A 24,260-nucleotide genomic window follows, 5' to 3' on the forward strand; every position below is an offset into this window, starting at 1 on the left:
CCGAGAATGGATCAGATGATGGAAGAGAAAGTCAAAGAGTGCTATGCTTGTAGCCAGAGTAACAAAACCAAAGTGGTAAGAAAGTCTCCCCTTAGTCTGGTGCAGATCCCTGAGGCTCCCTGGGGCAAGCTAGGATTTGACATTACTGGACCCATACATGTGAAGGGATCCTTTGATTGGTATCTGTTGGTGTTGGTAGACTATTATTCCAACTGGGCCTACTGCAAATTTGTAAATAACATCAACACCAAGGCCATCATAGAGTTCCTTAAGGACACTTTCACAAAGGAGGGCATCCCATCGACCATTGTGACAGATAATGGGGTACAGTTAGTATCTGAAGAAATGAGAGAATTTCTGAAAGACTTAGCGGTTAACCACATACGCACTCCTCTATACTGTCCCAAGGCCAATGGAAAGGTAGAAAGGGTTAACTGAATGTTGAAGGAGTGTATACAATTGGCGGTTAGGGCGGGAAGAAGAGTGGAAGTGGCCATCAGAGACATGCTATGGGTGTATCACACCACCCCCAGTCTCAGTACAGGTTATTCCCCTTTTGAACTGTTAAGAGGAAGGAAAGCTGGCTCTAAAGTCTCTCCTAATTGGTTGTGTCCCAAAGAGCCGGTAGGGGTAGACGCGGAGGAGTTTAAGAGAAAGGACCGGACCAGGCAAGAGAAATGCAAAAGGTGGTATGATCAAAAGTGGGGCTCCAAGGAAAAGGAATTCAGACCGGGCCAGATGGTTCACACAAGGAAACCTGTAGGTCTAGGTAGAAAAGGAGACAAGTTATTTGCCCCAGGAATGATCAAAGAGGTTGGTAATAAGGTGGTCACCATGGAGGAAGGTAAAATGTGGAGTACGGACAGAGTGTGCTCAATTGTCTCGGAAGCCACCGAGGACAGCAGAGAGGTTTCAACTAGAGAGGTCAGAGAGGAGTCGCAAGAAGGGCAAGCAGAGGAGTAATCTTTGAGAAGAGAGCTCAGGTTACGACAAACCCCCCGTTGGCATAGAGAATATCATACAGAGTAACATGTTTGCCTTTTCTCCTTATGTGTATCTTATTTCTGTACAATCTGTTCTATTTTCCCTTAGGAAGGAAGAGGTGTTGTAATATACTTTTGTATTTCCCCATGCTCACCTCTCCCCTCCTCCTCCAGCCCAGATGGTATGCTCCTTAGAATGTTGGCGTGAAGGCTGTCATCGAACGTTGGGCAGCTTCTATGTGATACCAGGCACAGCCAGCGTAGTGTGCGTCTTTTATTCTAAATAAAGAAGTCAATGTTAAATGCAGACTGCGTGGGTCCACTTACTTCACTTTCCTTCCATGTTAAAGAACAGTAGATGTGTCAGCACCCAGGCTAACGTGCTGCATTGCTAAATACATATAAGGTCCCAAAGGCGAGACTGATTGCATTGCAAAAGCTTGTTGTACCTCCCCCGTTATTTCTTTGTACAAACTTAGAAATTCTAAAATAAAGTGTTAAAAAATATATCAGGTTTACAAGCGAACATTTATGAAGAGGAAAGGGGCCATTTAAAAAAAGTTATCTGGAGAATTATTTACCTCACTGCCTTCTATTGACCCTGAAGCAATTTCAGCAGGGAGACAGCCAAAATAAAGCAATTTTTAGGTCTCAGCCTGCGATGGCTGCGCTTGCGCAGTCTTGCTGGCAAGACTTAATGAGATAGAGAGAACATCACTAGAGAGGTCAAGCCCCGCCCCTCTTCTCTATTGGCTGGCCTCCTAAACGGTGGCCAGCCATTGAAGAAGAGGTCCTAGTGACGTTCTCCTTTCTCGCTAAGCCCCGTCCTTTTCAGATTGACTTCCCCGATTTCCTGCTGGCGTAAAAGCTTTCTTATCTTCTTTATGGGGCCAACAGATGGCCCCATAAAGAAGATAAGAAAGCTTTTACGTCAGCAGGAAGTCAGGAGCTTGTTTTTTTTTTCTAACACGAGAAAAAATACCCAGTCGGAGTGAATAGCGAATACAGTGCAGACGTGTCTGGAGATGCTGCGTGTCGCGTCACTGCAAGGAAAGTACTTTGTTTACACGAGCAGTTTTTGTTATAGAAAACAATGATTGCATTGGGTATTTCCGTAACCCGAGTTCGCTCTGTGACAAGTATTTCACGGCTTCCCTCTTTGAAATACAGCTGATGCACAGGCCTAGGCGTTCCCAAGGACAGGGTGTACTCCAGGGAGAGTAAACACGGAAGCGCCCGCCCTGCGCACTCCCTTTATGAACGCTCAGGCTGCTGGTGTCGGTAAACGGGCAGGTCGGCAGTGGTTGGTGTGCGTGGAGGGGGGGTGCCTTATAGTTTGAGGTTTTAAGATGGCAGTTACAACCATCAGCACACAGCATTGGCCGTAGCCGTGTCTGTGGCAGATGTTTGTGGATTAGAGCTCTGTTACAACATTGTAACCGAAGGAAATAGCTGAGGTCTCTCTACGTTTTACACAGCAGGCCAGGCGGCTTCTGCCTCGCATTTCTCGGAAGCATTGCGTCGCTGTGTTTATTCCTTCGGTGCCAGCTCTCTGTCTTGGCTGTACAGCCCGCGCCGGATGAGGATTCCTTTACGAGCCTCTTGTGAATGTGCCCGGGCCAGTGCTTGTCGAAGAGCTTGAAGCTGTATCCCCTTGTGCACTGCACAGGGAATTTGGAGAGCATCAGGAAACTTGCTTGCCATATTTCTGCACAGATCCTACAGCCTCCCTTGTCCGTCTGTCTGCCAAAGATCACACAGAGCGCCCCACTCCGCACAGATCCTCCAGTCCCCCTTGTACGTCTGTCTGCCGAGGATCACTCCGAGCGCCCCACTCCGCACTGATCCTCCAGCCCCCCTTGTCCGTCTGTCTGCCAAGGATCACACCGAGCGTGCCACTCCGCACAGATCCTCCAGCCCCCCTTGTCCGTCTGTCTGCAGAGGATCACACCGAGCGCCCCACTCCGCACAGATCCTCCAGCCCCCCTTGTTTGTCTGTCTGCCGAGGATCACACAGAGCGCCCCACTCCGCACAGATTTTCCAGCCCCCGTTGTCAGCACTCCAGGGGGTCTCACGCACCGCAGCCGCCTCAGAGCTGTGGCTTCACTCGCACCGCGGGGCAGGCGGCTCCTTTGCCAGCACTGGCACAGGCTGGTGATGGGAGGGGGTTATCTGAGTGCCAGCACCACCTGGCACTGGATGTATGTGTTTTTTAATTTTAAAAGGAAAAGGTGAGGGAAGTATAAATGCTCGACGCAGCCATTGCGGCACTACCGGCCGGTGGGGAGTGCGTGGGTCTGTGTGACGGGCTATCCCACCCCGCAGCCTCAGTCAGGACAGGCAGTGGTTGTGAGAGAAGATGGGGTGTCCCCGCTCTCCTCCTGAAGAGGGATGGGCGTTCTCCGTGGTGCAGGGTGAGGTGTCTCCACACCACGTTCCTATTGCCCCACTCGGGACAGGCAGGGAGGCTACCTCCCCGGGGCTCCCCTCGCCCTTCGGCAGCCACACTCAGGTTAGCCGGGATCGCTCGCAGGCGCAGTGATCTCCCAAGGGCTTCTGCCATCCTTCTTCAGCTCTGCCAGGAACAAAGCTTCACGTTCCCGCCCCGGCATATCCCTTCAGCAGCACGGCACTAGCTGTCACCCCGGGAGGGTTCCAGGCTGAGCCCTCACTCCTCATCAGTCCCCTCTGGAGGGGCGGCGCCATCACTCACTTGGCGGAGGTGGCTCGGGAGGGGGGCGGGGTAGAGGTGGCTAGGGTGAGGCGCTACATTTTCCTAAATAGACCACACCGCCGTCAATTTAAAAAAAACATTTTCTATTCCCTTTCCATGTTTGCCAATACCGAGCGAGAGAGAGGGGGTTTCTAATGTTAGCCCAGAGGAGCTGTGACTCATGACTACCTAGTGGCCCCTGTCATTTCTGCCAAGTGGCCCCTGTCATGTTTACCAAGGGACCCTGTCATGTCTGCCAAGGGGCCCCTGTCATGTCTGCCAAGGGGCACCTGTCATGACTGCCGAGCGCCACCCCCTGTCATGTCTGCTGAGTGCCCCCCGCCTGTCATGTCTATCAAGTGGCGTACCCCCTTTCATGACTAACCGCTCGTCCAGTCCTGCTGCTTGAGACAATACTTGCGATGTTAAAAGCAAAACTACAAGCCCCAGAATGCACTTTTCGGGTGGCTTAAAAGCCTGGTCTTGATGAAAGTGGCAGACATGACATGGTGACACTTGGAGGGTCTGCTCACCCCAGGAGTTTTAAATGGGGAGGGGGTGGCCATTCCGTGACATCAACGGACCAGGAGGTCTGCCAGTGGGGTGAGGGAGGGGGGTCCGCTAACACGTTACTTTTGTGCAGTTGACCCTGTGGGGTTTGCATTGCATTCTGGTACTTTTAGTTTTACCTTCCACCAGCGGTAGCGCTCTACAGTTGTAAGATGTGCGGCCCCCAAGAGGCCGGGATGGCTACTAACGGAATGCACGAGGACGGAAGGCGTTAGAGAGGGATGTTGTGAGAGAGAGAGAGAGGCTGCCAGACACAAGGCCCCCAGGGAGGTGACGTCACCTTAAGGCTCAGCGACAGCACTCCCTGAGGGGGCAAGAGCACCGCTTTAATCCAGCCGCAAGGTTGGTTTTAAATACAGCGTCAAGAAGCTTTGGTACTAAGGAGCTTGATTAATAAAAGTAAACAAAACACTACACCCCTCAACTGGGGTCTTTAAGGGAAGCCTTTTCTTGGGTCTTGGTGAAGTCAGAGGTTTACTGGGCCTGTTCTCCAGGACAAGGTGACCTGCCCCTTCTGTACCAGGGATACACACACCGTTGCACTCCCTCTGAAATGGCGAGGCGCTCTTTCGTAGCACTTGCCCCACTCAGGGCAGCAGCAGCAGCAGCAGCATGGGATCTGTGCTCGCCCCAGGAGGTGGGGATAACGCCCCATAAGTCATTGAACGAGAAAGAAGGAACTGCCTGCACCTCAGCCAATTATAGTTACATACTTCACCATATGCATTTTACACCCCTTCCCCGTCGCCCATGTTTATCAGGAATAGCACAGGTTTTTGTCAAACGTTTTGGCATCGTAAGAAATTGTAAACACCTTCATCTTTCCCCACGCCACCGAATGCATTTTCAGTTTAGTTACTTGGATTTCTATAGGTGTTCGATACATTAAAAAAGTAGTCACAAAGAATATAGGTAGTCAGAATGTGCGTGTGGCTCTGTGTGTGGCTCAGGGGATGTGTGTAGCTCTGTGTTTGTGTGTGGGAGAAAATGCAATAGGTCTCGCATTTGCGAGAGATGAAGCTATTGGCATTGTAAATAACAATGCCATTTATTTATCTGTTTTCAAAACCAACACATAAATAAAAATGTTGTCATTTACAATGCCAATAGCTCTAACTTTTGCAAAGGCGAGGCAGTTGCATTGTAAGTGCTTGTTGGCTTATAAAAACGGGTGTCACCATCCTCGGGGGCATTCGCATTTGGTTCTCTCCCAATTAGTTCTCTGGCGTTTGTGTTAAACTGTACGAGAATGTTGTCCTTCCTCTGTGTTTATGACCGTGTGGATGCCTTGTAGTGCCAAAGTCCTTTCTTGATGTTTACACTCCACCTATCGTTGAGTAGTGACAGCACTGAAGCCGGAAGAGAGGCGGAAGTGGAACAGACACAATCCCAGAGTAGGCAGGAGGATAGGTGATTCCCATTCTCTCCCACTTACCATGGACCCCACTGCTTTGGAGGTGGATGCTGTCAAGTTTGCTAAGCTGGCCGTAGTAAACGACCAGAAGGGGCGCTACCAGGAGGCTGTCTTCTTCTACAAGGTACTCTTCTGCAGTTTAGGTTGAAACATGCTGGGGCAGGGACGTAGGTGGGGGCAGGACTGTAGTTAGTAGCTGAAATGGGACAGGGACAGATCCAGCTTGGGAGGTAAGGAGAAGTGCGGCCGTATAATACACACGTAATGGGAAGGAGTCGGGATGCAGTTGTTTTATGGTGGTAAAGAGGGGGGCAGGTGGTGGCCCAGAAATGGAATTAGAATTTTAGATGATTTCAAAGTAAAAGCAAATATTCTTAGGGCAGTAAATGAAATAAAACGTGAAATGTAAACAGGCGATACCTCACATGCGTGGATTACGTTACTGGTTTTTACACCCGTTGTTGAAATATGACTGAAAATCGATTATTGTTTCCACGAACAGAACATGAATAGAAGGACCTTTTTCAAAGTCCGTTTTTATTTGCTGCAGGGTCTGAGACTTGGAGAGACCCGATCCACTTAAAACCCGGATCGGGCATATGAATAAAGGTCTACTCAACAGTGTACAGACAAAAGGAACAGAATGTAAATATTAAGTATTAGTCAGGCCAGGTCTTGACACTCTGGCTCTCTGGTTATTTGTTATATTTAGTACTAATGTCAAATTCCTCAAAAATGTAAAGAAAATAAAACATTCCTGTTCCTGCCGATACTGTTGGCTTTGAATTATTGTTACTTGAAGTCTTAATTTAAATATAAAAAGCTGATTAACAAAAAATTAAAAGAAATGCATTGGCAAAGTAGTTCATTGGGCCCCACAGCACTGAAGTGCTTTAGGCTGATGTGTACGTTTGATTGGGCAAAATGCCATACTTAGATACATTGCAAGAGAGCCAAAGGCTGAAGTGCTGTTTCATTGGTCTATGCTGTTTACTGTGCAAAATGTGAAAAAATATTAACGGACCAATAGATGAAGAGTGCTGATTCAAGGCTCATCTTTGTGCGTATATACATAGGTATTTTTTATTTATGAATCTTATTTTTATTATGTGAGGTTGACAAGAAAGCTAAAGTTGTGTGTTTTATTTTTTTGGGGCCAGAACTTAAAACAGAAGTGGTGTGACTGATTAGTATAGCCAGCGTACACTGATGTCAAACATAGAAAGAGGTGTCTCAGGAAATGACAGCATCACTTGGAAATGTTTATATACAAGAGACTATCTTAAGTATGATACATACATTGCTAAAACACACAAATGTTTGCTCACTGTTAAACAGTAATTAAAATAACGTAGATGATGTGCAATTCGAAATTTGCAAACATTTGTGACAAGAATTTTCAATGCTATTAAGGACAAGGAGGCGAGGATTATGCCAGTCTCATTTCTTTATTTAGAAATGCCCAGCAGCCATAAAAACCTAGTAAAAACCACAATACCCATAAACACTTGGAAAATGACCATAGAGTCTGCACTATATAACATAATGAAGATAGTCCCACTTCCTCATTCTTTGGTGAGAAGTCTTTCAAGGATACCAGAAAAGTCAACATGGAAAGTCAATGTACGAATACCAAACCCCAATAAAGGGCATCGAAGGAGAGTTCAGGAATGCAACGCCAGAAGAAAAACAGGAATCACAATCTTCAAATGAGAAGGCAGGAACACCCATGCCACACCGAAGAGACGTCACTTGGGATCTGATCCTGAAAGAGACAGAGCCGTAATACACCTTCCATGTAAATATGAGCATATAAAAGAAGGGTGGGTAGAAAAACAAGTCAATGGAAACAGTTCAACATGAATAAATCCATGAACATTTCTACAGTAACAATAATATACAAACAATGGGTGGGATAATCCTTGCCTCCTTGTCCTTAATAGAATAGAAAATTCTTGTCACGAATGTTTGCAAAGTTTGAATTCTATATCAGGACAGGAGGCTCCGATTATGCTTGTTTAAAGCTGATCCACCACCACAGAAGCAACATGATCAATAGGCTTGAAGTAAAAAGTCTTGAAAACAGAATCAGAGGACCAGTCAGCGGCCTTTATAATATCAAACAAAGTGACTCCCAAGGAGAAGGCCTTAGAAGCCATGGCACCCCGTGCAGAATGAGCCCCAAACACATCAATGCCAGCTTCCGCCATGAGCCGGGCGAAAGGGCTTCTGCAACGCAATCAACAATTGACCTTGCATATCAGAACGAAAAGAAGAAGTACTTACTTCATAATCTTTGAGGCATTGAACAACACAAGGTTTAGGATGTGCAGGAAAAGAGGGATAAAAAATAACCGTAGTATTGGTCTTGGTACGTCTGGAGAGAGTAAACGTGACGCCCTCAGGAGTAAAACTGCGCCCGGCTAGATCTAAAGCCCGGACATCCGACACCCGCTTGCAGGAAACTAAACACAACAACATAGTGAGTTTGGCCGACAGTTGTTTCCGGGACAACAAAGAATTGATCGGCCAAGCCTCCAAAAAACGCAAAACAATAGACACGTCCCACAATGAAAAATACTTTGGACGTGGAGGGTGTGCAAGATGGATACCCTTGAGCAATTTAGCCACTAGAGGATGCTCCCCTGCCGGTTTACCGTCCACCGGGAGGTGACCTGCAGAAATGGCTGAACGGAAGTTGTTCACCGTGCGGTAAGCCAAACCAGAAGAAGACAGCGAGGCCAAGAATCATCACAGAGACATCAGCAGATGTGGGATCAACAAATTGAATAAAAAGAATATCTCTTATAGATATAATTTTTGGAAAGAAGACCAACAAGCACTTATCAGTTTAGCCAATAATCCCTTAGCAGTTATAAAGCCTGCTGATAAGGGCGGCGGGATTGTGTTATGGGACAGTAACGACTATGATAGTGAAGTTTTAAAACAACTGAGTAATCCCACACACTATCGTAAAATAGATAATAGCCCCGCACCTATGCTTAGAGCTAAAATTCTTCATCTAACTACTGATGCCTTAGACATGGGATACCTTGGCAAAAAAGAATATGAGTTCTTGAATACCTCGGAACAGAAGACACCCATTATATATGTACTTCCGAAGGTACATAAGGATGCCCAAAAACCACCGGGGCGTCCCATTATTGCGGCTTGTGGCTCAATGCTTGAGCCCTTAGCCAAATATATTGACACATTCCTTAAGCCATTTGTCTGTACCACCAAGGCTTATGTGCGTGACACTATGGATTTTATTCAGAAGGTGGAAGACTCGGTGTTCGATGGTGATCAACAATTGTTGGTCACCTTCGACATCGAGAGTTTATACACCAACATACCGCAGGATGAGGCACTGCTGGTAATGGGGATGGTATTAGACCGCAGAAGCAGACCCCACCAGGTCCCTACGAAATTCATCTTGGACTTAGCGAAGATCTGTCTTAAAAACAACTTCTTCACCTTTAAAGACTCCCTTTATTTACAACTTAAGGGAGTCGCAATGGGGTGTTGCTTTGCCCCGGAAATCGCTAATCTGGTGATGGACCAATTTGAGGGGATGTATGTCTTCGGTGAGGCGAACCCATTTCGGCACTTGGTGTCGAGGTGGGTTCGCTTCATCGACGACATCTTCCTCATCTGGAATAGTGACAATGAGGAACTTAGTAGGTTCCACGAGTGGCTGAACTCGTGCTCCACGGACTTGAGATTCACTATGAGTGTCAGTAATGACAAAATCAACTTTCTCGATGTGTGGATCTATAACAGCGAAGGGCACTTGAAAGTGAATTTGTATACTAAACCTACAGATCGCAATACACTCTTAGAGTTCAGTAGTGGTCACCCCAGGAGTCTTAAAGAAAATTTGCCCTATGGGCAATTTTTGCGTATCCGTCGCAATTGTTCTAACAAAAACGACTATTTTGACAATGCGGATACCCTAATGGATAAACTCTGTAATAGAGGATACCCTAGGAAGTTGGTGAGAGCAGCTCTGAAACGTGCATGGTACACGCCCCGAGAAAGTTTGTTGATACCCAAAGAAAAGAAAGAGAGCACATCCTTGACCTGCGTCTTAACATTTAATCCAAAAGCTAATAAGGTAAAGCAGATCATATCCAAGAATTGGAGACTTATAGAACATTTGGATATTCCCAAACCACTATTTGCCTTTCGAAAAGGAAAAAATATCAAGCAACATCTGGTAAAGGCAAGTAGATTGACGGCCAACAAAAAAGACACTAGGAGTTTACTAGGATTACCACCTGTGATTGGACACTACCGCTGCATGAATTGCGCTGTGTGCCCAAACACGAAAGACTTGAAAGCAATTGATATCAATGGCCATACACATACGATGCGTACCTTTTCTAATTGCAACACTAAGAACGCTATTTATGTAGTGACATGTCCGTGTAATTTATCTTATATTGGACAAACTACGCAAGCAGTTAAAATGCGTATTGGACAACACAAATCACGCATAAGGTGCAAGTACATTGGCGCACCCTTAGTGCAGCACTATATGGAAGCTGACCACAATGAAGAGGATTTGACTTGGGCAGTTCTAGTTACCATTATGGCAAAAAATAAAATCGAATTAGAGACCAAGTTGAATCGCACAGAAGCAAGATTAATAGAAAGATACCATACCTCTGAAAAGGGACTTAATGAGCGTGATGAAATTTGGGCATTGATCTAAATCCATTGACCCTTTGCCTTGACTTTGGATTTATAGTCTTTTAATACAATGTTTTCTGATTTTGATCGAACTTAAACTCTGTTGTGTATCTGTATTGAGCCTATGGCTAGATGCGATGTATTGACTGTATAGGGAAATAGGTCTGATATATGTATATTTTGCTTGATCTGTGTACATATATGGATTTTGTGTATATATATATATATATATATATATATATAACTTTTTGCATGCTACCATATATTATATTATATGTTTGTGGCATTTATATATTCTTTATGGTTTGTGACTCTGCGTTCTTTTATACTTGTTCTCTTCTGAGATGTATGGTCATGGAGCTTGATTAAGAATGGGAACCCTTTAGTGGAAATGCAGATGTGTTTATGGTTTTATTTCGACCTTTGGGTGTCACTAGAGGTTCTTCTTTGGTGTTTTGTTCTTTCTTTTTCCATTACATTGATTATGTTTTATTACTTTGTTCCTTTGATTTTATTCCCGTATTTTGGTGTTTTTCGGCACTTTGACATGAGATTGGCCGGATGTAGATTATATTTTCATGCGTGTGCTTTGCTTACGCTAGTAGAGTACTTTCCAGGTTCGCTCTGCCTGACCTCCGGAATTATTCGGGATCGTTTGTCCCGTCTTGGTGTTGTTGACGGCATTTACGTTCCGCCTCACGCTGACACGCCCCTTGCCCTAGGCGTTACTTAGCCGCTCGCACTACTGCGGGTGCTTTCCCGGAGGAAGACGTTGTTAGCGGACACCGGTTCCTCGTGCGAGTGCTATATTTGGAGATTGCAGGTACCCCCTTCTCCGCATTGTGTCCTTTTGTATACACCCCGCACGGAGCTTTTTGACTGTGCTCGCTCTGAATGAGTTTTGGCTTAGTTGCTTATGATTGGGTTTTCCTGGACGGGACCGTGTGAACCTGCCTTAAGGCCATAGTGGGTTATTGCCCTTCCCTCGTCCTGTATTCTTTATATATACCACCTACCGAGTGACGGCTGTGATCAGTGTCCTGTGCAAGTTTTGATTTCCCCCCCCTCCCCGGTGTTGAAACTGGCTGGCTTGAAATGAGCTTGAGTAAACATATATACTCGTATACATCGCTCGGGGGTGCTATTATCGGTGGGGTCACTTTGTGTGGTTTGATTTCTTTTTTTGTGGGGACGTGCTCCATATACCTTGTGCTTTTGAACTTAAACTGAGTGACGTGTTGAGCATATATAGATTGGAATAACTCGTGATGGTTTTTTCCTTTTTTGCTTTGTTCCTATACCTTCTTGAACTCGTTTTGATGATGGGAAGAGCATGTGACTTGAGCCACCCCTGTGAATCATACGATTTGGATTATATATATTGTGTGGGGCGGAAACATTGAAGAGATTAAGGTATGTCTGCCAGTAATGGTACTCTACTATCTATTAGAGTATGAATACACTTGTGACTTTGGACGTGTTCCTATCATTGATTTGCTTGTTCTTGTGATTGGCACGTGTAGATTTCTCGAGACTTGAGCCGAGACGGTGGCACCTACCCCACCCTTCCGGGTGGGTTGTGGGTTGACCGAGTATATTTGCCCTAGATTTGGACAGGGCCGTGCAAATGAGGTATTTATTTCTTATCTTAGAGATGTGATGGATTTCTTGATCTGCGCATGTGTCTGTACACTCGGGGATATAAAGGAAAAATACCTATTGTATCTCTTTGGTTCTACTTTATCACATAGTTGCTCGGTGCACCCTTTCTAGGTGTGGGTGTGGTTTCTTGTTTCTCTACCCTCCCCTTGTTTGATTTTGGTTTCTCTCTTGAATATCATTTTTGATGCTGGAGTAATCTCTGATTTAGTCTGGTACACTTGTTCTGGTTATACCTCTTGCTTTTCTTGTTTTGATAGAGTCCTCTAGTGACACTGCATTTCCACACTTGTGGGGGAGATAGATTGTTTTACCTGAATTTTTGCAGCTGTAATGTAATGTGTTTTCCTTGTTTTGGTAAGAAAGAGGATAAAATAATATATGTGTTTGTTGTTATTAGAGTACCCATGTCCTGATGAAGCCTATATCATCTGGCTGAAACGCGACCGCGACTGCGTCGACACCTTTGGCTTTGAACGGAGACCCTTAGTTTAATACAACAAAGATTTGATTTATTCATTGATGCACCTACACAAATAGAGGTTGGGTATATGTGTTAACCCCCTGGTGCCTGTCTGTTGGGACTACCTTTTTTGTATACTCCATTAGATCGTAAGAGGAGATACATATGTAAATTGGTGTATGTATATATATTTGTACATATATATATTTTTTTCCTTAGGGTACATGAAAGTGTTTTTTATATTATATATGTTGTAAATTTGTATAGAATGTACATGTGATGTGTTGTATATAAATTGTTTTCTGTTGTGCCTCTCTGGCTGCCCGCCCATATATGTATATATGAACTTATGGATATGCTTCTTTGATTTAATTTGCTATTCACAAGAAAATTAATTGTTTCTTGTTTGAGAAATAAAAGTAGATTGATCCCTTCAGTACCATTTTTTTCTACTTTTCTCATCCGTGGATGTCTCCTGCTCAGGTACGGGAGGGTGAGGTGGGCAGAACCCCTAACCATTTTTTCTAGTCCCAACTTGCCGTTGAAGACACCAGTCACGCCAACGGTTCCAAGAACCTTTGTAGCGTTTGTGGGTGCTAGGGGCCCAGGCGTTACTGATTAATCTGGTAGCGTCCGCAGAAAGGCCTGGGACCGACCAGCGTTCCCCGAAATACGCCACGCCAGAAGAAGAAGAGAGCCTGATTGAATCAGGGGATGCGGATTCTGAAGCGGATCGAGCAGGAGATTCCACTTCTGAGGAAGAAGAAACGGCACTGCACAAGCCATTTCCAGGAGAACTGGGAACCATGGCTGAGCCCTCCATAGAGGAGCAATCCGAATCAACTCCATCTGATGACGTTTCGAGTAAGCGAGAACCCTGGGAATCATCATGAACGGGGGAAACGCATAACACAGCGCTGTCGGCCACGGTTGGAGAAAAGCATCCGTGGCTAGGGCCTCCGTATCCGGCCTCCAACTGAAGAACCGTGGGAGTTGGGTGTTGAGACGGGAAGCAAAGAGATCCATCCGACAAGGGCCCCAAGACCGAAGGAGTTGGCGGAACACACGAGGATGAAGCCTCCAATCGCTGAAGTCCCGTAGATACCTCAAGTTCCAATCCGCAACAAGGTTGTTGCACCCCGGAAGGTACTCTGCAATAACCGTGATCTTGTGTTGCAGACAATAATGCCAAAAGTCCTTGGCAATGTCCGCCAGTAACCTTGACCGAGTCCCCCCCAGTTTGTTGATGTAACGGACTGCTGACACGTTGTCCATTCGGAGAAGAATGCAGCAGTTGTACTGAAGGGGTGAGAGGCAGCGAATTGCGAAGGAGCCCGCTAGAAGCTCCAAACAGTTGATGTGAAGGGAGAGTTCTTGGGGAGACCAACTACCCCCCCATCGAGACTGGACCGCACCGAGCTCCCCAGCCCCAACGGCTGGCATCCGATTCGATCACCACTTCCGGCGTGGACCCGAACAGGGCCCGACCATTCCATGCCTCCATATGATCTAGCCACTACTGCATCTCTGACCTCGCGTCCTCCGAGAGTGGAATCAAATCCGAATACCTGAGGCCCTTTTGTAGATGGCGTATCTTGAGGCGCTGCAAGGCTCTGTAATGCAGTGGAGCCGCAAAGATCGCCTGAAGAGACGAAGCCAAGAGACCGACAACTCGTGCTAACGATCTCAATGACACAGTCTGTTTCGCAATAACCGAAGTCAGCTCTCTCTTGATATACCGAATCTTTTGATTTGTAAAAGAAGTTGACATGGAAGAGAGTTGACCTTGAAACCCAGGAAATGTATCACTTGAGTCTGGTGCAACACAGACTTCTGAGCATTCACCAGAAAGCCGAGAGATTGTAAAAGCTCTATGGTCCACTCCAAGTGAGACATCAGCCTGAGCGGACAATCCGCCAGAAGGAGGATGTCGTCCAGGTAAATGATCAACCGAACACCCCGACTGCGCAGAGATTCCACGTCCGGCCTCAACAGTTTCGTTAAGCACCAAGGTGCCGACGAGAGGCCAAACGGGAGCACTTGGTACTCGTACCAAGTCCCCTGCCAGTGGAACTGGAGGAAGCGGCGATGCGGGCGGAAGATTGGAACTGACAAGTACGCGTCCTTCAGGTCCAGACCAACCATCCAATCCTTCTCGCGTGCAGAAGATCCCGCAATTGATGGATGCCCTCCATCTTGAAATGTCTGTAAACCACTCCTCCGTTGAACTCCTTCAGATTGAGCACTAACCTCGATCCCCCTCCCTTCTTCTCTACCAGGAAGACCGTGCTGACGAACCCTTGTGGATGACGCACGGTCTGAACAATTGCCCCTTTTAAGAGAAGCGACTGGAGCTCCGCTGTGATGAACTCCTGATCCCTTTGGGAGAAACAGAGAGGAGAGGGTAGATGAGATTGACACTGGGGCTGATAGAACTCTATTTTGAACCCCTGAACCGTCTCCAGCACCGATGCATCGCTGGAGATCAAGCGCCAATTGTCGAGGAAAAAACGTATCCTGCGCCCCGGAACAACACTGCATGCAGGAATGAGGCTCACCTGAAGTGGCGGAATGTTGATATCCTCCGGATTGTCCACCGGAGCGTCCTTTCTTGTACTGGCCGCGGCCTTTTTTGGAGGGATAGAAGTTTGTGCGTTGGGCATAGCCGGAATCTTGATTCCCTCCTCTATGGGACTGGTACCCTCTCTGGTTGGGTGGTTGTTGACCACGGCTGGACGAGCGTCCCCTGTTACGTCCGGCCCTACTGAAAACCGGGCGCCTCGCCCGTTAAAGAGAGGCCTGGGCCTTGTCAATGCTGCTGAAAGTATTAACAAATTGTGTCAGTTCCTTCAAGAAAGGCTGACCGAAAAGTAAGTCTTGAGCAGCAGCCCCCGACTCTGATGTGGAAAGCTCTGCCAGTTTGGGGTCGTGCTTGAGGAGGATAGACCTACGCCTCTTACTGGAGAGCGCGCAGTTGGCGTTTCCTAATTGGAAAACCGCCCTTTGTGCCCATTCAATCAGTTCATCTAGATCTACCAATGACGATGATTCTTTGGCCACAAAGCCGAGATCCAAAATCTTGGTAAGGGGGCCCAGGAGGTCCAAAACCTTGTCCTGGCATGCCCGCCAGGACCGGTCCAAACCCTTCTTCGGGTCCTTAGCGAACTTACGCAAGTAAGTCACTATGGTGGGATCCACTTCTGGTGTGTCCGCAAGATTATCCGCCAGGTCCGGTCTCGGACACTCTGAGCGCAGACGTGCATGAACCTCTTTTTCAAAAGGCTGACGGATATGTTGCTGCACATACTCCGCCACAGCCGGGGACGGGAGCCACGCAGAGGAGTGCGGATGTACAATGTCTGCAGGCTCAAAAGTCAGAACAGGAGGATGAGTAGGGGCATCCACAAAATGTTCCTTACACTTTCTCTTCTTAGGAGGAGGGGGGCCAGGTTCAGAGGACGACGAAGAATGGTGATCATCACTATCAGCCTCTTCTGCAATAGCTCCGCATTTGGAAGAGGACAAAGACTGAGCTAGCTTGCGAAAATCAGTCATGAGGATTGCCCGGAGAAACTGTGGACTTTTTCGAAGCAGGCACCCAACCCTGCTGTTGTGCATATTTTGTTAAATGGCGCTTAAGGGGGGTAATAGCGCGAACAAGTACCTTATTCATGGAGTGCTGCACTCCTTTGTCAAGAGCCTCCACCAAGTCCTGTTCCAGAAATTCGGAACCCTCCTCATCATAATAATAATCACTCATGGTATACAGAAGGTGTATAAATTATGCCCACTAGGTGACTAAGGTGCAAGTTTGCCAAAGACAAAATTCTGGGGGAGTGAAAAAACCCTGTTTGCAGCAAGCAAGACACAGCAACAAAAACTGCCACAAAATAACCTTAAAGGGTGGAGGGAGGGCTTGCCGCCGTCAAAAAAACTCACTCTAGGCAGAGCCTATGCCTATTTATACAACCGGGGCCTTTTTGCCAAGCTCCGGCGTCAGCAGGGGTGACCTGTGAGGCTGTGGGCGTGCGCGTCGCTCAGGACGAACTGTATCTGGTGCCGGTATGTGAGGAATGCGAAGAGCGCTGTTTACAAGAAGGACCGCGCATGCGCGGAAACCGGCCGCCCCACAGGAAGAACTCGACTCGGCTCGGCTCGGCGCCCTGACCCAGGAAGGTGACACACGCTCCCAGCTGCGGAACCGCCGCAAATAGCGAAGCGGAATAAAGAAACAGACACGCGGCACGAAGCGAACAAAGCGCTAAACAATTAACAAAGCAAATACTTCAATATCAGCAAAAGGTAAGAGAATAACACTTAACTGGCTGCGGAGCAGCAAGGAAAGAGGAAGTGGGACTATCTTCATTACCTTATATAGTGCAGACTATATGGTCATTTCCAAAGTGTTTATGGGTATTGTGGTTTTTACTAAGTTTTTATGGCTGCTGGGCATTTCTAAATAAAGAAATGAGACTAGCATAATCAGAGCCTCCTGTCCTGAAATATAATTATATCTACACAAAGGAGTGCAGAATTGCTTTAAGGAGCAGTTTGCTCTAGGCTGTTCGTTTATATTTCAAACTCATTAAAGTTAGATTGTAGGGGACCTATGAATTCAAAGGCAATTAATTTAAAAAGCAATTAAAAAAAGGCACTCGTAAATGGGGTTTGTGAGCCTTATGTTTTTGACTGCAAAAGAGCTATGGAAAGATGGCAAACATATAATCACACATAGATAAAAAGAACCTGTTTGATTCCATTTTAGTTTTTTAAAATCATGCATGTTTTCCAGTGTTATAAAGGAATAACTGACTAAAGAGATTTGTTTTCCTATGAACCAGATTTTAATTGGTAATTTAAAAACTACATTTTAACTGAATATATCAAATTTGCAGGTATATTTTTACTCAAAAACAGAATTCCTTTGTTGGGCTGGTGTTTTTCTTAAAGCAGCGTTGGAGATTTCTCCAATCAATAAGCGATAGAAAAACTCAACAGGTCAATTGAGGAGTCTTCCCTCTACTGTTAAGCGCACCGAAGCTCAATGCCTTGTAAAGATGATGCTGCTGTGAGGGTTAAAACCCCCACATTGCAGGAGTGTTTGAGTTTGTGTTTTGTGACAGTATTCTACAACTGCATGTGCCAAAAGCCTTGTTGATACATCACATGGTCTCTGCACTTGGGTTTCAATATAGGGTCACTGTTCCTAAATGTCTAGGGTTAAGGGGAAACTATCCACTATTTTTAAATAGCTCAGGATGGTGTCCAATCTTGTGAACGTTTGATTACTGCCCTTGCAAAGAATAAATCAAAGCTGCACAAATGGGAAGAGAAGCGAACATACACTGTGATGGGGACATGCAATATCGACATTCTCAAAACCAAAGACTGGGTAGTAGATCCTGCCGGCTGAAGCTTCTAGCTTCAAGTGTTTATTAGGTATGAGTCATCTGGCAGTACAATACGAATTAAGGCCAATCTGAATGATTCCATTGACTTCATACAATGCTTTCTTAGGAATGCAATTTTGTTTTCTTTGGTCGAATGCATCACAGCTTTTAGATTGGCAGTTTAGATGCAACTGTAATTAGACACTCTTGTGGGCCATTCAATACTTATTTCAGTCTGGCCTTGGGTATTTCACAGTTTTTTAAAATTACTGTGGCTCTATACATTTCCTAAAATGCTTTTCTTTTTGGGAAAAAAACTACTCAACTAAATGACGTTAGTTTGTCTCCAGCCTCTTTTATTTTGGTTGTGATTGGCGCATTGTCTCTTCAGAGGTACTGTTTTCTCCATGTGTGGTTTTATTTTTAGTGTAAACAAAGTTGTGCTTTTTGTTGTAATGCCCCACACGCATAAACGAAAAAGGGAATAATAGGGTTGGGCCTTCCAGGAGTTACTGTAGGTACTTCTAGGGGATGCGTTTCTGTGAGTAACTTCAGTTTGTTATATTGACAAATCGGTCTGTTTTCCTCATAGTAACTGAAGAGGTATTATTTGCAGGAAACATTCTTAAACAAGCATTTACAATGCAACGGTTTCGCCTTTGCAAAAGTTAGAGCTATTGGCATTGTAAATGACAACATTTTTATTTATGTGTTGGTTTTGAAAACAGATAAATAAATAGCATTGTCATTTACATTGCCAATAGCTTAATCTCTCGCAAATGTGAGACCTATTGTCCCCTACTGGACGAGCTCAGCAGACAGCAATTACTACCACACACACCCACTCAGAGCCACAGACACCCAGAGCCACACATACACAGCCAGCCATACACACACGTTGACCCTTTCACCTGCCATGCTTATAACCACCACCTCTCCCCTGCCTACAACAATTGGCCCCTCTCCACTGCCCTGCTCCCAACCACATCCTCTCACCTGTTCTGCTTACAACAATCGACCCCTCTTGCCAGCCCTGCTTCTAACCACCTTATCTCACCTGCTCTGCTTATAATCTGCCCCTCTTCCCTGCCCTGCTTACATCCACCTCCCCTCCCCTGTGTACAACAATCAGCCTCTTTCCTCTGCCCTGCTTCCAACCATCTCATATCCCCTGCTGCCAAGCACCTCCTCTCCCCTGCCTTCAACAATGGACCTCTGTCCGCTACCCTGCTTACAGCCACCATCTCTCACCGGCCCTGCTTACAAACGGCCCCTCACCTCTGCTGAACTAACACCCACCCCCCTCGGGATGGCGCAGCCCTGCTTCTCAGCCAACGGCTCTTGCGCCTCATCCTCTCTGCATCACTCAGGAGGTGCAGCGACCACCGGTGCAGTGGCACCGGGTCCCAAGCTTCCCAAGCTTCTGTGTGTTTGTGTGTGTGGTTCTCAAGTCTGTTATGAGTTTGTGTAGTGAAAGAAATACATTTAAAGAAGCGGCCGGGGTGGGAGGGTTATCTCGATGTTCGAGTGGGCAGTTCTACTTCCAAAGAGAGCTTAAACGAAAAACACTTTCAAAGAAACAATGTTTAATCTAAACTAAATCGTCGGTATGTCCCATAAATGGTCTTAAATTTCCATCTGTCTTTTACTGTAGGTACAGCACCAGCAACCACTACATAACGATGGGTTCAGACCACAACCTCATAATGATGGGGTTACAAGCCTGGTCATTATTTAATCTTTATCGGAACGTCCTTTTACGCAAACTCCCTCACCCTAATCTCATCCAAATGTGTTAAATGCTCAAAATATTTACTCCCAATTCATTCAGTAGGTGCCCTTCATGGCAGATACAAAACGTACCTTTACCAAAACATAAAAATGCATTACTTTTATTACATACTAAACTAGAAGCTAGGAACGAAACTAGGATGAACTAGCTAGGAACGAAGGGCACAAAGTGGTCACACATGGAAGAAAAAGAAGCCAGTGGCATTTGTTATACAATTTGAGGTTTATAGTGCAATTTGATGCAGCAAGTGGCACCGTATATCACACGATGCATTGGCAGACCTCCAGAAGGCACAGGCCTCTCAGGATTACAACTTGCAGCAGCCCAAGTCAAAATGGCCGCTGTGAAAAAGGTACGAATGGTAGATATGGGTATGGAGTGCGGACGTGGAGCAAGGCATGTCGATGGTTTTCAATAATTAGCACAGACTGGGGTGTATCATTCTTAAAGCCATCCTACCAGTCGAACAGGATACTCTGCACAGCGTATGATGCTAAATCAGCTTAATGAAGCAAAGATGGCAGGGCAGCACCGGAAATAAGTCACGTGTTCATCGAAGCCGTAACCTGCATCCTACCAGGATGCACCACAGCATCTCAAAGATAGCAGACTTATTAGAAGGGTAAAGGGGCTTTTTCAGGAGTGACAGCTCACTTGAAAGAGTCAATGCCAGATGTCATCATTAACCAACAGATTATTACAAGTTTTAATGTTATTGTGAAGCCGAAAAGCAAAATCTGCCCAGCGGGGAATCATGCCTGTACATGTGCTGTCTAGCCAGTTTACATTACAGCCTGCCTGTCCTACCACCAATTACTACCATGGAGCAACCACAGCAAACTGTGCTGCCGTAGCAGCAAGTGGTCAATGACCCTCTGATCTCCCTTCCAGCCCCACGTCTCGAAATTAAAACCAGGGACAACCGCAGGAAATGTTCAAAATCAAAGACGATTGCGAGAAATATTTTTGAACTCATAGTTGCTAGCAAGAATTTATAAAAAGTAGTATTTTAGTTGCTAAATAAAACGGGCAAACCTCAAAACAAAAAGAAAGAAAAACTACCAGCGAGCAACATCAAATTCTACCCCCAAACCATCCCCCAAAACCTACTTAGAATCTTTAAATCGCTGAAAACAAACTCAACACGAAAACAATAATAATTTTTGCTCCTTAGATCATGACTTCGTAGTACCTAAGTGGACGCCTTTATTGGTTTGGTAGCTTTATAAATAAATCCCTACAACTGCCTCTGCCTCCAGCCTCGAAGGCAGTCGGGGGATGCCATCGGGGGCCTGCGGTAGCTTTGCAGGAGCTCCACAAGCAGGAACCCCTCTTCACATATCCCGGTGTGCGCCACCAGTGCAGGGAGCTCTCTGGGCCTCGAAGGCAGCCGTCTGACTCCTCAACGCGTCCTCTGTAAATAACACTTGCATGGCGGGCTCTGGGAACTTCCCAGGCAGCCTAGCCAGCAAGGGATATTTCCCTGCTTCCCGAGTAAGGGATTTTTTCGTGATGAAATTGCCGCGTTTATGTTTTAGTGTTTAAGATAAAGAAAACGCAAAAGGTAAACTTTCTTCATGCGGGTAGGCATCTATGGAAAAAATTAGGAAGAAAATAACACGAAAAAGCAACATCGTAGTACTTCACCATTTAGTAAATGTAGACAAAAATACTAACAATTAGATACCATCAATAGGTGACAACAGAGATGGAATGACAAGAATTTGCTGTTTTCTGTAGTTACGTGAAGTAAAAAACAGTACATATCAGACAGCACAGACATCATGAGACGCAGCAAGCACTTACCAGAGGAAGACTTCTTCCGGCGGCAGTCGGCCTCGGAATGACAAAAGCAAACACGGACGACAAAAAAAAAGAAACCCCGCCCACTGCCCGATGACGAGGCAAAAAGGGTGGAGAGGGAAAAAATCTCGGGAACTCCCCCGAATCTGGTCCGGCCTTGACGGACAGATCTCTGTTCCAATGGCTAGCCTCCATTTATGGAGCTAGCCAATGGAACAGAGGGCGGGACTAAGCAGTACACTGTAGAGACATTAGATTTCTCCTGGGGGCGGAGCTAAAGCTCCGTGCCCCAGGCGAAACCTAAAAAGGACGCAACTCCTCACCCACAATTGGGCTGTTTCATCACCTGGGTTCACTGGTAAAGGATGCCTGCAAGGGATTTCATTTAGAAATATTTAGTTAGTTTACACAAAGAGGGTTTTAGCTAGTGAATTCTAAAACCACAACTCAAATTAATTTGAGACCACAATGCAGTCAAAGCATTCTCTAAAGGCGACAGTTTGGAAAAATAGTAATACAACAAATAATCAAGTAAACAAGGGAATATCTTATCAAACTTTATGAATATATTTGATAGGGTACATATAAAGAGATTTCATCAAATCAAATGCAAAGACATGAACATGGTCCTATAAAATCCGACCTATACTTCATGAATCAACAAATCAGTTCCTCAATTAATTCAACAATACACAATTGTCATATTTGAACAATTTGTTAGTATGTAGGCATGAGATGATTGAGGAAACAAACATTCAAGTCGACGTTTCTGTCTTCCTTCAAATTTATCTGTCATTCCATCCTCAGGACAAAATGTTTGTGCATATGAAAAATAGACCTTTTCATAAAAACCAGACTGCAACAAATTTGCAAAGTTTGTGCTGTTGAAAGTACACTCAATGGAGCTTGTCGATTTTATTCTTTACGCACCGAAATTAAACATGCAGAGATATCGACATCAAAATATCGCCGTTGGTCTACGGATAAAGACAAAGTTGCATACAGTGTGCTGTTAGTCACACTAACTTTTTTGCTGTAGACGGTTGATGTTTTGTTAGAAATAATGCAGAAAACAGCAAGGGGCCGCGCGCAGTCCTCCGATCACTGGGGTGGCTTCTTTGCCAACACCCTAGTGGTGTTAAGCGGGATCACGAAGACTATGACAGATAATATGGACCTCCCTAAAATGCCCATAATACAATTCCTGACTACTCCTACATCATGTATCCTTGTACCTAGAAATCCCTTCCTTTATGTTAATTTAAAAATGTTTCCTCTCACTCTGTTAAGCTCCTCCATGGAATACCCAAATGTTCCATCTAACCTCCGACCATAAGTGACCTCTATGTTGGGCTGCTCGGTCAATAGCTTTGTGATGTGGCTGTAGCCTATTGCCATACGAGCAATCACTTCATCCGTAGCATGTCTTCAATTCATGGTCAAATCAACAGTCTTCTCCAGATTGCATTTAAGATATATCCGTCTCAGTTCGTAGTCTTATCGACAGTCCTCTCCAGACTGCAGTTTAGAAATATCATTCTCTCCAAACTACCTAGGATCGTCCCATTTCTGACTCGGATGTAGTATGCTCCTTTTATTGCCTACAGAAATTTCCCTATTTCTATATTTAAGTTTAGCAGTGTTACAAACCATGGACTAATAAAGCATATCATCAGATTTGTCTGTAAATGGAAGAGTTTCTTTTGGAAATCGTGCTGCAAAATGAATCATGTGCCCCCATTTATATAAAACAAATTCTTCTTGGAGCAAAACCACTCTGGACCTGTTTGGTTGCTTGGCTCTCTCGCTTTGTTAAACTGGGATCCATTGTTTTTCTGTTTAAAAGTTAACCAGCCATCACTAGTTGATCATCCGCCAGTTACGTAAAGGTGTTTTTTAAACCTGTAAATCCAGATAGTTTGCCTCCACGTGAGCGACAGTGTTCATTAGGTCATCTTTATTTACAGTTTTTCCTAATATTTGTGGTCTGAAGGTATTTTTTGTTCTCTCGTTGTAAAGATGTTCTGTAAAGTATCCACATCAATATCTATATTAGGTCTGGCCAGCGGTTTTTCCAAGCAAAACCATTAACAGAAGAAAGCTTCAGTTCTTTGTAGTCTAAAAAATACCTTGTTCTCATAACTACTAAATAGTTGTAAACATTTATCCACTTTATTTTAAGAAAAGATGTTCTATTCGTTTTAACCTTCCTCTGACCCTTGTATGCAGTTTGCACACACAGTTTTCCATGATGAGATTAGGCCACCTGCCTAGCTCGGGGTGATGCAGATTATATTTATTTATAGCTTCCCCTCAATGCCTGCCACTCCCAGTTTCTTTGTGTTAAAGAAAGCCGCTCTTATGTTACTTCTCTGAGGTATCTCAAGTGATCTAAGCGCAATTGTATTTGATCGGTCGTTGCTCGATTGTTGGGCGGTGGCAATAGTTTGACATGAATGTGTGCATGGAAATATGTAAACCTATAGGTCAGGCAGAGTAATGAGTTAAAAATATTTGAGAAACCCTATTTTGAGGTGTCCTTTCCTGCTGACTCTCAGAAATAGGAAAGGAAACTGTGGCAATTAAGAAAGAGGTGCTGCAATCTCTGATTCTTTCGTGTTAATTCATGACCTTATTAACTATGTATGCATAATGTGTAGTCCAACAACAACAATGCCAATTAAGTTGGTCACTAGTACGTGTATCACTCCTTTTGTCCTCCTGCATCCTTGCTCAATATGTCCATTAAAGTAATTACCTTGTGATTTTGTGGAATG

At 45.2% G+C, this 24,260-nt stretch overlaps 1 protein-coding gene across 3 annotated transcripts in view; it reads left to right on the forward strand.

Moving 5' to 3' along the window:
* The first annotated feature begins 5,618 nt into the window (after positions 1 to 5,618).
* CAPN7 (calpain 7) overlaps positions 5,619 to 24,260 on the forward strand; it is a 291,586-nt gene continuing 272,944 nt past the window's right edge. The window contains exon 1 of one of the 3 annotated variants that reach the window (XM_086942071.1): positions 5,619 to 5,805. In XM_086942071.1, coding sequence (XP_086798197.1) covers positions 5,704 to 5,805 — 102 coding nt within the window. In that variant the 5' untranslated portion in view covers positions 5,619 to 5,703. The remainder of the gene's footprint in view (positions 5,806 to 24,260) is intronic. The other 2 variants (XM_086942073.1, XM_086942072.1) reach the window with 2 other exon arrangements.

Source organism: Lissotriton vulgaris, chromosome 10 (genome assembly GCF_964263255.1).
Source record: "Lissotriton vulgaris chromosome 10, aLisVul1.2, whole genome shotgun sequence".
Lineage (NCBI taxonomy): Eukaryota > Metazoa > Chordata > Amphibia > Caudata > Salamandridae > Lissotriton > Lissotriton vulgaris.